We start from the raw sequence: 13,392 nt of genomic DNA on the forward strand, positions 1-13,392 counted from the left end.
GGGAAGTGCAGGGCCATGTGTAGTTTTAGCTTTCACCATTATAAGCATTTTGCTGTTGGCCAATTGTGATCTCATCTCACTAGAAAACCTTCTTCTTACACGTTTGCTGGCCCAATGAATAGTTTTCGGAAAATTGTAGATTTTGCAGTTTATATGAGGTTGTGGTGAATATTAGTGAATGCATCCAGTTTGAGGTTCAGAGCAGATTCACAAAAGTATATTAAGAACTTAGAGATTCATTTTTTTAGGTCTGTATTAAATATTTGGACTCATGAGAGATTTATGTTTAAAGTATTTCTTCTGACTGGAAGTATTATCAACATTTTAAAGGTGCCCAGTTAGAGTTTTGACTTGACAGTCTGTGGAGGGAGCTAAAGATTAGGGTGATGGCAAGGAGCCCTTCAGACACGGAACTTTGTCATACAAGATAAATGGTAAAAAATGAAATAAAATAAACAGTGGAAGATTTTTCATTTAAGCCTTTTAATACCACATTAGAAATATATAAAAAGATGCATAGAAAAAAAATAATTAAATTCCTTTCAAAGAAAGGGAATTTATATATATATATATATATATATATATATATATATATATATATATATATATATATATTGTTTATTTATTTTTTTATTGCCTATAATGCAATAATCTCATTCCTTTAATGAAAACTTGATCATTTGTAGCATTCGTTTCTACAGCTAAAAAATATTTATGTATTTCTAACAATACTTCTTAGTTCCATTATTTATTAGTTTTTGGATTACCAATGAATAACTACATATAATGTTTTACAGAATTTAGGTGAAACCAAATCGGCAGTTTTTAAAATTCTTCTTAACTCAAATGCAAAACGTATAAATTTTTTTTATACAGTTTTGGCTTAATTACTGCTCTGAGAACTTTGTTCTTTAAGCAAATGGCTTTTTTTGAGTTTGTGTACTGTAGTTAAAAATTAATCAATTACTAAGTTAGTTGTTGATTATTTCAAGAATCAATTCCTCATCATTAATCCAAGGAATTGTTTCAGCTCTGCACTGATTAAAGACAGAAACTGCAATGTAAATCTGCAGGCGTGCTTGAAGGGGCTTTTGATTAATCCTGATCTTAACTGTCTCTCCATTCATAGAGTTAATGTCCGTACTTTGGGTGTCTGTATATTAGTAACACCAGCTGAACACTGCAGCAAAGTCTGGTGACAAGTTAGCTAGAAATGACTTTTGACAGCAGTGGTCCAGGACCCACGCTGGAACAGACCTCTGCTGCTGAGGACAGGCTGTCCACTCTTTCTCTAAAGTCTCCACAGGTCTGTTTTTGATTGGCTGTTGCTTTGACTCCAGGATGTAAACTTGATTTATCTCCTCCTTTCTGTTTTTCAGCCCTGCAAGGCCCTTTCGATTCCCCAAAAGGTAAGACCTGCCAAAAATTGTTTCTTCTCTGTCAATGTTTTGGTTTTTGCGAAACTCTCCTCCTCCCCTCTTCTCCTTTGGTCCTGTCATCCATCCATCACTGCTCTTCTGGAGCCATCATTCCTCAGCAATGACTCATGAGAGTTGGAGGAGGGAGTTGTATTTCTCCCTGTACCTGGCCTCCAGTAACCAGCAGCGTGGATCACCTCATCCGTCCATTCTTCTGCAGCCTAACGTATAGCAGGAAGAGCGTTTCCGAGAAAAGACTCATGTTTTACCGGCTGTCCATAGGGATGGGGGGGGGCTTCCCAAAAGTCTGGATGTAAAGTAGGCTGATTGGATTTCTGTCATGTTTCCAGCTATTCTGAGCTGATAGCTGATTGGCCAGTGGTTGTGCTGGGAGTGTGTACGGTGCTCATTGTGATTTGCGCGCTGGTGGGAGTCCTGGTGCCTGACCTGCCAGATTTCTCCGACCCGCTCCTGGTGAGTTCAGACACATTGTGTTCTCCTTTTATAATGGTGTTAAAGGTTTCTTGCCAAACAAAGAAGGTTTTACATACCTTCTATGTAGTTGCATTTCCATTACAAATGTTAATGGTCAACTGTGTTAATGTTCCACTAATGTTGGAAAAAAAAAACATAATTTTGCAACTATGGTGTCTCCATTAAATAAGAAATGCAATTAAAATCACAGGTGAATATGTGGTTTTGGTGGATATATGATTTTGCAAGCAACCCCATCATTCTCCTACCACTTCCTGTTGTCTTTTCCATCTTTTCAGCTAGTACTAACATCCGGTTGTTCATTATATGACTCGTATGATGCGAAAAGTGTTGCGAAGTACACAAATTTTGATACAGCGGAAAATCCCTCATCCTAGCTCAAAAACATGTATTTTCAAAATTTGCATATTTTCAGTAAGTCAATTTATTTTCGAAATTCCAATTTGCATGACCATTTGGTCAATGTAAACACAGCTAATGACATGATGAGTTGTTTTTCTGCACTGCTGTCGATAGTGTTTGAATATTTAACCCCTTTGGGTGGCATCAGCATTTTTCACTTTCAAAAATTTTTTGCCAAGTCTTTCTTTTTTCTGAAAGGGGTTTGAGCCTCGGGGAACTGCCATTGGCCAGCGGCTGGTCACATGGAACAACATGGTGAAGAACACAGGCTACAAAGCCACACTGGCCAACTACCCCTTCAAATATGCAGACGAGCAAGCCAAAAGGTAACCCTTTACACATCTTGAGTACATCATATGTATGAACTGTCCAATCATGCTGACAGTAACACTCTTTAGTGTGGAGGTTGTCATTGAAGAAAGAAGACTCAAAGTTAGCTTCTTTTAGTATCGATGAGGGCTTTAGAATGAAATCAGAGGAAGTGCAGCTGTTTCAAAAGAAACTACTGAGAAATGTCTTTAGTTCGTTTTTGATGGGAGAGAGCGAACGGAACGGAACAATGCCGCTGGTGACCATGGGGCAGTGATGCTGTATCGCTCGCATGAGATCAGCAAAAGAAACACAGAAAATGACGGCAGCATGACCTCTTCAGCCACATGCTGCCATTTATTTAAAGCCCACCACCATCCACTATGCGCCTTTTTTGTGATGTTTTACCAGGTTCACAATATTTCTGTCACATTGTGATGTTCGCTGTTTTTTAAGCATATCTCTGGACTCAGAAGCTAATTCAGCTAACCTGCCCTCTAGTGTCTACATTGCCTAACAACAATGTCATCTTGATTGCACACATTAAAACATGCCAATTGGCCTCTAAGTTTAGGATCTGTAATGTTTAGGACATAGATAGAAGCCTGCTGAAGCCATTTTGAAATATCAACTCTATAAATATTTAGTTTGGTTTAAAATAAACCCTGTTTTACAGCAACTGCTCCCTCAAACAGACTTTATCTCTGTTCCTAGTATGAATAATTAATCAATGATTAATTCAGCAAAGAAGCAGAGAAAATCTAAAGTCAACAGACCATGCTGTTTTTGCTCAAAGCACATACAGTATATTCACAATAGATGCATAGTCTCAAATACACTTCTAGTCCCACCTCACTCAGGATAGTTATTCTGATTATAATGGCTGCAGTATTCTGTTCTTGATTGCTGACTTCAACTTCTACCCTCCTTCACTTTTCACATTGCTGAAGTTTCCAGGTTTACTCATAAGTATTTCTATATTTAAACAGGATGATGAACCTCTGGCAAAAATGGAACATTTCCACTTTGTAATTTTAGTGTTCAACTAAAAAAAAAAAAAAAACGAAAAAGAGAGAGGAAAATATCTGGACAAGGTTCAGATATTTTCTGAACAGCTTATCTCATTACCTGAGTTGACAGAAACATTTAGTGAAACTAAGAAAATGATCTTTTTTGCGTAAATCCCATCTTTTTCAGCTTAGTATATCAGTTTTCCGTTGAATTTAGTCCAAATTTTAACACAAATGGATGGAGGACTACCTTACATTTTTTTCTCTTCTCATTTCTAAAATTGACCAGAACTTTGCTCAGCACCTGAATCTAACAGAGTGAATCTCCTGCCACTGTTTTCCAGTCACCAGGAACCTCGGTGGTCAGACGACCACTTTGAAAGAGACAAGCGGGAGGTTGAGTGGGATTTCAGCAAAGAGTTCTTCTGTGACATACCAGGTAAGATTAGATATACAGATAAGAGAGCACTAAAACGTCTGGCACAGTGCTGTGCTAAAGCTTTTGCACTTTATTCATTAAACTTCAATGCCTTTGTTTTTTAGCTATGTAATAGAACCACACAAAGTAATGGATAGTTTTGTAGTGATGGGATAACTATGAATGTGTTTAATGCATGATATAAATTTTTATTCAAAACTTATTTCTCAGCTTCTCCTAAATATTCCTTCCACTTCACTATTACTCCCCACTTTGTATTTAGTAAAATCCCAACAAAATATTTTTAAGTTTGTACCTGGAGATGCGCCAATCTGATCAATATTTGTATTGGTAGAATATTGAAAGAAATTCTACACTGAGTATTGTTGAAAATGTGCTCGACTCATAAGAACAGATCTATTCAGTCTAATTCTATGCTTTGCTCTCTGAGCGATGTCATTCTTTATTTATGTTACATTGACTTTAATTATTTTATCTAGAATTAATTGGACTTTCTGAACCATTTGAAAGAAAGTCCGTTGCAGTTTATTTTTCCATGTTGGACCGAGGTAGTCAGCCTGTTGTTTTGGTCAGTTTATTTATTTTACATTGCACTGACTGAACAAATTGAAGTTATATTGGTTTTACATGTTTGACTATACTTGTGAAGGTATGGGTGTATTTAAGTGTGCTATACTAGTGCAGAATTATCATATATATTTGTAATTCAGTACAATTATTTCTGTGTTTAAAAAAACAACATTTTATGTCAGTTCAGCTCTTTTTCTTGTATTAGCATCAGAAGTGAAAAAAGCAGATTGGTGCTTCCCTATTCGTAATGTGACAAAGTATAAAAAAAGCACACCCATCCTCCTCGGGCTAAAAGATGACTGGATGATCTTCAACAAATTTTGTACATGTTGTGTTCATACTAGTTCTGTGAAAGGCAGTTGAGAACATGAGTCTTGAATTATTTTTGTCTTTCAGATGGTTTCCTCTTAGAGTTAAGATGATTTTTCTAACTTTCTGCAGGTGACAGTTATTCCAGACTGGTGTTTGCGTCGGCTGAAGGGAAAAGTCTGTGGACTATTCAGGCCATCAAATCAATGTGCAGCCAGGACAACACAAGAGTAAGTCCACTAAACAGTGGAACCCTTCACTGTTATCTCCATGCTGTGTTAGTGTTACTTCTTTTGTCTATGTGTTTACTTTTCGTGTGCTTCCCAGGTGCGCTCCCACCGTGATTACCTGAATCTCTGTCAGCGCACCAATAATGTCTCCTGTTGTCCAAGCTGGACACTGGGCAACTACATAGCTGTCCTCACTAACAAGTCGTCCTGCCAGAAGATCACAGAGCGGGACGTGTCCCACACTCTCAAGATCTTGCGATCGTGCGCCAAGTACTACCATAATGGCACGCTTGGACCCGATTGCTGGGACATGGCGCTACGTCGCAAAGATCAGCTGAAATGTGCCAGCGTTCCACGGAAGTGCACCAAGTACAACGCGGTGTACCAGATCCTTCACTTCCTGGTGGACAAAGACTTCCTGAGCCCAAAGAGTGTGGAGCATCCTCCAGTGCTCAAGTACAGCATGTTGTTCTCTCCTACAGAGAAAGGAGAGTCCATGATGAACATCTATCTGAACAACTTTGAGAACTGGAACTCCTCCGACGGCATCACCACCGTCACAGGAATTGAGTTCGGAATCAAACACGACCTCTTCCAGGACTACCTCCTCACTGACACGTTGTACCCCGCTATCGCCATAGTCATAGTCCTGCTGGTCATGTGCGTGTACACACGCTCGGTTTTCATCACTCTAATGACAATAATCGCCATCATCAGTTCGCTGATCGTCTCCTACTTTCTTTACCGAATGGTCTTTAACTTTGAGTTCTTCCCTTTCATGAACCTCACTGCCCTCATCATCTTGGTAGGGATCGGGGCTGACGACGCGTTTGTTCTTTGCGACGTGTGGAACTACACCAAGTTTGACAAACCGCACGCCGAGTTGTCGGAGACGGTAAGCGTGACCCTGCACCACGCCGCCCTCTCAATGTTTGTCACCAGCTTCACCACCGCTGCCGCGTTTTATGCCAACTACGTCAGCAACATCACCGCCATACGCTGCTTCGGGGTCTACGCCGGGACTGCCATCTTAGTCAACTACATCCTGATGGTGACGTGGCTCCCTGCTGTCGTGGTGCTGCATGAGCGCTACCTGCCCAACCTGTTCATCTGTTCCAAGCCCCCTCAGCAGCAGCAGGGAAACTGCTTCACGCAGGTCTTCTGGGCCTCCGTTTGCCACAAGATCCACAAATGCCTGTTCACCCTCTCTGAGGGATCACGGATCTTCTTTGAGAAGGTGCTGCCCTGCGTTGTCATCAAACTGCGCTACCTCTGGCTCTTCTGGTTCCTCGCCATCACGGTCGGCGGAGCTTACGTGGTCTGTGTGAACCCCAAGATGAAACTGCCGTCCTTGGAGCTGGCCGAGTTCCAGGTGTTCCGGTCCTCTCACCCTTTCGAGCGCTATGACGCTGAGTACAAAAAGCTCTTCATGTTCGAGAGAGTTAACCACGGCGAGGACCTCCACATGCCCATCACAATCATCTGGGGGGTTACGCCGGAGGATAACGGAGATCCCCTGAACCCCAAAAACAAGGGGAAGCTGATGCTGGACAGCAGCTTTAACATAGCCAGTCCAGCATCTCAACTGTGGATCCTTAACTTCTGCCAGAAGCTTAGGAACCAAAGCTTTGTCTTTCAGTCAGAAGATCAGGACTTCACTAGCTGCTTCATCGAGACGTTCAAACAGGTTGGTACCTCTTCTCCTACACAGTGCTGTGGATTTTGTCCTTTTTTACTACTTCAATGTGTTTTATTTGGTAATAAGCCAACAAAAAAGTTCATGATTGTGGAGTGAATTGAAAGTCACACTTTTCCAATTTGTATAGAGAGAAAACTATGAAATGTTATAAAATAAAAAATCCGCTTCTTTTACTCTTAACAGCTCTGAATAAAATCCTACACAACCTGTCACCTTCTGAAGTCACCTAATGACTAAATATTTTTGTGTAATTTACTGTCAGTATAAATCCAGCTGATCTGTGAAGAGGTTTGCTAGAGAACAATCAGCGTCATGAAAACCAAGGAACACAGCAGACAGGTCATGGAGGAAGTTGTGGAGAAGTTTAGAGCAGGGTTAGGTTCTACAACAAACTCTGAAGATCTAACAGAGATCTGTACAGTCCATCATCTGTAAATGAAATGAAGATGGCACAGCTGCAAACCTACCAAGACATGGCCTCCCACCTAAACTGACAACACCATGGTAATTTTGGGGGAGCTACAGAGATCGGCAGCTCAGGTCAAGCAATCTTTCATCAGGCCAATTGTTAGTTATTCACTCAACAAATCTAGCCTTCATGGAAGAGTGGCTAGAACAATCCACTATTGAAGGAAGACGGTAAGAAATCCTGTTTGGAGAAGAAGAAGGTCCTCTGGTCAGATGACATAGAAGATGGAGGGAGTTAAATACAGAACAATTTTGGAAGAAAAGTTTCACATGACTTGAGACTGGAGCACAATTTCTGCTTCACAATTATGTACAACTTTGTTTTGGTCTTATCACTTAAAAATCTAATAAAATCCAGTTTGTTCTTGCAATCCTTATGGATATTTTAAGGCATATGACTTCTTGTCAGACACTGCGTGTACAGACGCATCATTGAAGAGATACCTTATAGCAGTGGTCCCCAACCTTTTTATCACTGCGGACCGGTCAAGACTTGGCTATTTCACTGCGGCCCAGGGGTGGGGGGATCGTCAGATAAGGATTCTGCACGTTGGTGTGTAAACTAATGCCTAGTTCACATGGCACAATTTTGAATTTTTTGCCCTGGTTTCCCTAACTGGGAGCAAGAACGCAACCTGTTTAATGTTGAATGTGACAAGTAGCCAATCATAAAACGCTGTGACGTAAGCGCGGAGGGAAATCCCAAACAGCTGACGTAGCGCAACCGAGAGTCTGGTGGACATCGGAGATATGTGGAAACTATCATCTGCTTAATAAACATGGATGTTTATTCAGTTAAAACAACTATGAAAAAAATAACTCGCCTCCAAATCATAGTGCAGCAAATAAAGCGGCTGCTCCCGCCATCTTTTATCCAACGCCTTTTCTTTTTGTTTTGTCTTTTTTTGCTTAAAATGAGCCACAAACTATCACTACTGCTTCTACATAGTCATCCATGTCTGTTTATTCTAAATTCACGTTTGGTATGTTGGGGTTTTACGGGATTTCCTTCTGGAATCAAGATGTTGGTGAGTGGAATCGGTTCGTGTGTGGTGTGTTGCTCCTGCCGTGTGGCTGGACGCACGAACCAATCGAACCTCTTGGACTTTTATCGGCTCGTGTCGTGTGTGGTCACAGAGGTTTGGAAAATCGGCCGACAATCCTTAAATCGTGCCATGTGAACCAGACCTAAAACTCACAAGCTCTACTTCTCTCCTCTCGACCACTGTCCTAACGCTCTCTGACTCTGGTTGCTATAGTAACGTTTAAACATTCCTTCTAAATAAGATACAGATGCTCAACAAAAACAAACATTTTACTTTTGTGAAAATCTTTACTCACGATAACGACAAATTAATGGCAGCCCTGAGCTTGTTTCTCTGCAACGAGACGGTCCCATCTGGGAGACAATGACACCCAAAGTGTTGTTAAGCACAGGTTGCTTGGTCTCTATGTGGCGAAGCAGTTTGAAGCTTCATTGCCTCATCAACGAGCTGGTCACCGCATATTATTTAGAGTGGACTTGGTATGTGGGAATCACCTATTGGTCCGGGATAAATCCATTCTCCTGTCTCTTCTCTGGGCCTTTTCCCCTTCACAAAGAAACTTTCCAAAGAATCTGATCTGTTTCTTACTCATTTTGCTGCTTGTGGGCTCAATGTTGGCTCAAGACGTGACCCAGAGAATCTGGTTAAAGGATTTTCAAAATAAAAGATCCTCCAGACTCAACTAATACATAAAACGGAAATATTTGTTTCTTGTGCGGCCCGGTACCAATTGGTCCACAGTCCGGTACTTGTCCGCGGCCCGGGGGTTGGGGACCACTGCCTTATAGTATGTGTTTTACTCTAATAGTGGATGGAGAACCAAGACTGTGAAGAGACCTCTGTCTACCCTTGCTGCAGTCAGTCTACCTTTCCCTATAAGAAGGATGTGTTTCAGTTGTGCATCAAGAGAGCCATTATGGAGCTGGATCGAAGCACAAGCTACCATCTGGACAGCAAGACCCCCGGACCTCGATTTGACATCAACGACACCATCAGAGCCATCGTTTTGGAGTTTCAGAGTACCTACCTCTTCACTCTGGCTTATGAGAAGATGTACCACTTCTATCGTGAGGTAGTGCTTGTTCAAATAATTTCATAATTAATTTGTGTGAGAGTACTTTATACTCAGATTAAGTTTTTGCCTCTGGTATCATATTTATGTTTTAGGTGGATGCCTGGATCACAGAGGAACTCCGCTTCGCCCCAGAGGGTCTCAGCCATGGCTGGTTTATCAGCAACCTGGAATTCTACGACCTCCAAGACAGTCTGTCTGGTGGCACTCTGGTTGCCATGGCGCTATCTGTGGCAGTGGCTTTCAGCGTCATGCTGCTAACCACCTGGAATGTCATCATCAGCCTGTACGCCATCTTGTCTATCGCCGGGACCATATTTGTCACAGTGGGCTCCCTGGTGTTGTTGGGCTGGGAGCTGAACGTCCTTGAGTCCGTCACCATCTCGGTTGCCGTGGGGTTGTCCGTGGACTTCGCCGTCCACTATGGCGTTGCTTACAGGCTCGCTCCAGAACCCGGCCGGGAAGGGAAAGTGATCTTCTCCCTCAGCCGGATGGGCTCTGCAATCGCCATGGCGGCAGTGACCACCTTTGTTGCCGGAGCGATGATGATGCCATCAACAGTCCTGGCCTACACCCAGCTGGGCACATTCATGATGCTCATCATGTGCATAAGTTGGGCTTTCGCTACCTTCTTCTTTCAGTGCATGTGCTGCTGCCTCGGACCCCAGGGCACCTGCGGTCAGATTCCCCTGCCCAAGAAGCTGCAGTGCCAGGCCTTCAGTGAAGACGCACCCTCGAGCCCCTCTCCTGAGGGGAAGTATCAGCTGGACAGCAGGGGCAGAGAGGCAGAGCACTATGAGCTGGAGCCGTTGGCCTCCTATCAGAAAACTGGAGTTAAGCCAGAAGAGAAGGAGGAGGCGGAGGAAGAGCTGTGCACTCGGCTCTGTAATGGAGCCCCTTCTCATGCTAACCACACCATGTCTATACCACACATTCACAGCAATGATACAGACAGAAAAACACAGCCAGAAAATGGGCTAGTAACCTCACTCTCTACGTCATCCAGGTGCCACTACACTCCCAACAACTGCACATGTATAGACTCCCCATCCCAGCTTCTACAGCAGTGGGCCCCACATTCCTGTACTCTGCCTCCCCAGGACTCCCCTTCCTGCTCCCCCACCCCTCAGCTTCTCCATCTCTCAGGTAATTCCAGGACCAAGCAGAACGCAGCCCTGTTGCCTCCAAACGTGGACGCGGTCTATTCACACATGGACTGCTGTGTTCACTATGTCCACTGCCCCCTCACCCATTTCCATCACTGCTCACAGGGCAGAGCTGTGGGCCACAGGCAGGGACCTGCCCATACCTGCCATCTCAGGAAGTACTGCGTCCAACCAGCCTCAAACCAGGACATTGGCCAAGCTTCAGGGTCACCCTCTGCTCCACAGACTCCAGACAAAGAGACAAAGCATTTAAGTCCTGGCAGTACCCAGAATGGGAACTCCCAAGTCCCAACCCGACCCAATGGCCAGTGTCCCAGCCCCACTGCACTAACAGCTCATCGTGAAAACCAGAGGATGAAGGAACGCGAACACTGCTGTGACAAAAACCCTGCGTCCGCCATTAATACAGACTCAATCACAGACATTGATGATTGTCGTAAAATCCCTGGTAACCAGGAGAGGCCTGAAAGTTATCCCGTCACACGGGAGCAAAGTGTGAAAAAGTGCAAACGGAACTCAAAAAGAGCGCAGGCGTCCTCCGCCTCCCCAAAGAGGCTCTACTCTTTTAACGGGACGTTGAAAGTGAAGTGCAATTCAGCTTCAGAGTTTAGCTTGCCAAAAAGCGAAGCCAGCGTGCCTCCTGTTGCAGTGAACACTCAGCCGTCCTCTGAAAGCTTATGCTGATTCATGGGTAAAATCGACAAAATATCAATAACCCAAAAATGACTCACATTTTTGTGCAATCATATTAGATGCTGGGTCTGTGTTTTCACCAAATCCCAGCTGAACTATGAAAGTTTTTTTTTTATTGTTTTCTACTTACCACATTTTCACATGCCAGATTATGTACTTCATTTTTCCAGTGGAACATACTAATAATGCGGTGTCATGTAAAAGAATGATCATCTCTTTACACAGAAACCATGCATCTAGCAGCCATCTGTACCACCCCTAAACCCCACTGTAGTGTCTGAACTGTGGTGTCTTGCAAAACTGTTCAAACCCCTGGATCTTTTCCACATGGAGTCACATGACATCCACAAACCTGAATGTACTTTATTGGGAATTTGTGTGATAGATCACCTCTAAGTAGTGTATGATTATAAATTGGGGGGAAATAATAAATTGTTTAATATTTTCTGCCAAAAATTTTGGGGGAATCCATCTTTGCAAAATTGCTCAAGCTCAGGTTGGAAATTGCATCTATTAACATGCACTTTCAAGTCTTGCCATAGATTTTTAATTGAATTAAGCCAGAGTTTTGATTGGGCCATTATAAAGGTAAAGGCAATTCCTGCTCTGTTTATGGTCGTTGTCTGTACCTTATCCCACTTCACAACTAGGCTGTACTTGCTAGCTGCGTTTCCATTAGAAATATGTGGCAATATTTGTCGATATTCTGCTGATGCCGGAAAAACACAATTGTAAATCACATGTGAATATGCTTGTTCATTTGATAAGTCATTAAAAATCATGGCAGCGACGGATGTAAACAGTTACATGAAATAAATTCATAGTTAAGCCATGGTGCTAGCGCTCTTCATCCATCAGCCATCAGAGGAGACGTTGGCGTGTTTTTCACGCGTTGGAGCGACAAGCGCCATATACGTGGTAGCAGCTACGTATGCAACGTTTGGCCATTTCACAGAAGAGCTGTGAATTCAACATGTTGAAATGACGCACAACATTTTATAAACCGAGATACTGCGAGAGCTCTGGTGGAGCATTGTCTAAAAGAAACCCCAAACCAACCATCATTCTTCTGGTACTTTCTGTCGTCATCTTTTCTGCCAGTAGTAACATCCGGTTGTTGATCACGTCACCTGTGTGATGCAAAAAAAGTTTTGCAAAATATATCGATTTTCTTTATGGCCAAAAATAACACCTCATCCTACCGCAAAAACATTTGATCAAAAAGCGTGAGTTTTTTCAAAATTGGCATGTTTCCATTGAGAAAATTTACTTTTGTATTTTCAATTCACGCAATTCTATGATTAATGGAGATACAGCTACTGTTAGTCCATTACATAAATCCCAGTAAAATACTTTAGTGTTTGTGGTTGGAAAATGACAGTAACATAAAAAAAATTCAGGAGAATGAATTCTTTTGCAAGGCATCGGATGTGCACTTATCGCATTCGTTCAATGATCATGCCAACCGTACCATTGTACCATGTTTCACAAGCTGCTTAAGGTGGTTTATGTGTCACCTTCTGTATTTCTGAGAACTCCGGTTTTGCTCAAGTCTTCACACGTCTCGCATAAAAGCTGCGGTGTGTGATTAAAAGGCTTTCTCTTACCCCCATTGTCCTGTTACTGTTTGTATTCCCAGAAGGTATCATCCCCAAGGTAAAGAGTCAGGATGAATAACAGCTGTACACCTGTTTCATTGTCTAATAAAGGCTGGTGCCTTTCAGCCTCTTCGTGTACAACCTGGGATTTCTTCTTGTGTAGACCTGTCGTAAGTCGTCACAGCAATGAAGTTTTTCATAAGCATTTATGTGATCCTGGAGTCCAAATCCGTGTACAGTTTTATTCACAAAGCCGGTATTTGAAGATCTGCTGAGACCTTCAACACAGAGACGCATCAATAGATGGATGAGAACAACATCCCTGTGCTGAGAGTCTCATTACATTACATCATGACGTCTACTGACAGAAACGCTCTGCACTTACAGGCCGGCTGCAGCAGACAGCTTTAATTACGCGGAGACAACGCTCTGGCATAGAACACGTAGAAACCGGTTGCCGTCACTGGT

At 42.6% G+C, this 13,392-nt stretch overlaps 1 protein-coding gene across 6 annotated transcripts in view; it reads left to right on the plus strand.

Annotated features, from left to right (window-relative positions):
- disp1 (dispatched RND transporter family member 1) overlaps window positions 1-13,054 on the plus strand; it is an 85,167-nt gene extending 72,113 nt beyond the window's left edge. For all 6 annotated transcript variants that reach the window (XM_023347531.1, XM_023347527.1, XM_023347529.1 and 3 more), the window contains 8 exons: window positions 1,380-1,409; window positions 1,769-1,892; window positions 2,514-2,641; window positions 3,979-4,073; window positions 5,085-5,182; window positions 5,280-6,869; window positions 9,204-9,467; window positions 9,563-13,054. In XM_023347531.1, coding sequence (XP_023203299.1) covers window positions 1,380-1,409; window positions 1,769-1,892; window positions 2,514-2,641; window positions 3,979-4,073; window positions 5,085-5,182; window positions 5,280-6,869; window positions 9,204-9,467; window positions 9,563-11,317 — 4,084 coding nt within the window. In that variant the 3' untranslated portion in view covers window positions 11,318-13,054. The remainder of the gene's footprint in view (window positions 1-1,379; window positions 1,410-1,768; window positions 1,893-2,513; window positions 2,642-3,978; window positions 4,074-5,084; window positions 5,183-5,279; window positions 6,870-9,203; window positions 9,468-9,562) is intronic.
- Window positions 13,055-13,392: the final 338 nt, after the last annotated feature.

The sequence above is a fragment of the Xiphophorus maculatus genome, chromosome 15 (assembly GCF_002775205.1).
Source record: "Xiphophorus maculatus strain JP 163 A chromosome 15, X_maculatus-5.0-male, whole genome shotgun sequence".
Classification (NCBI taxonomy): domain Eukaryota; kingdom Metazoa; phylum Chordata; class Actinopteri; order Cyprinodontiformes; family Poeciliidae; genus Xiphophorus; species Xiphophorus maculatus.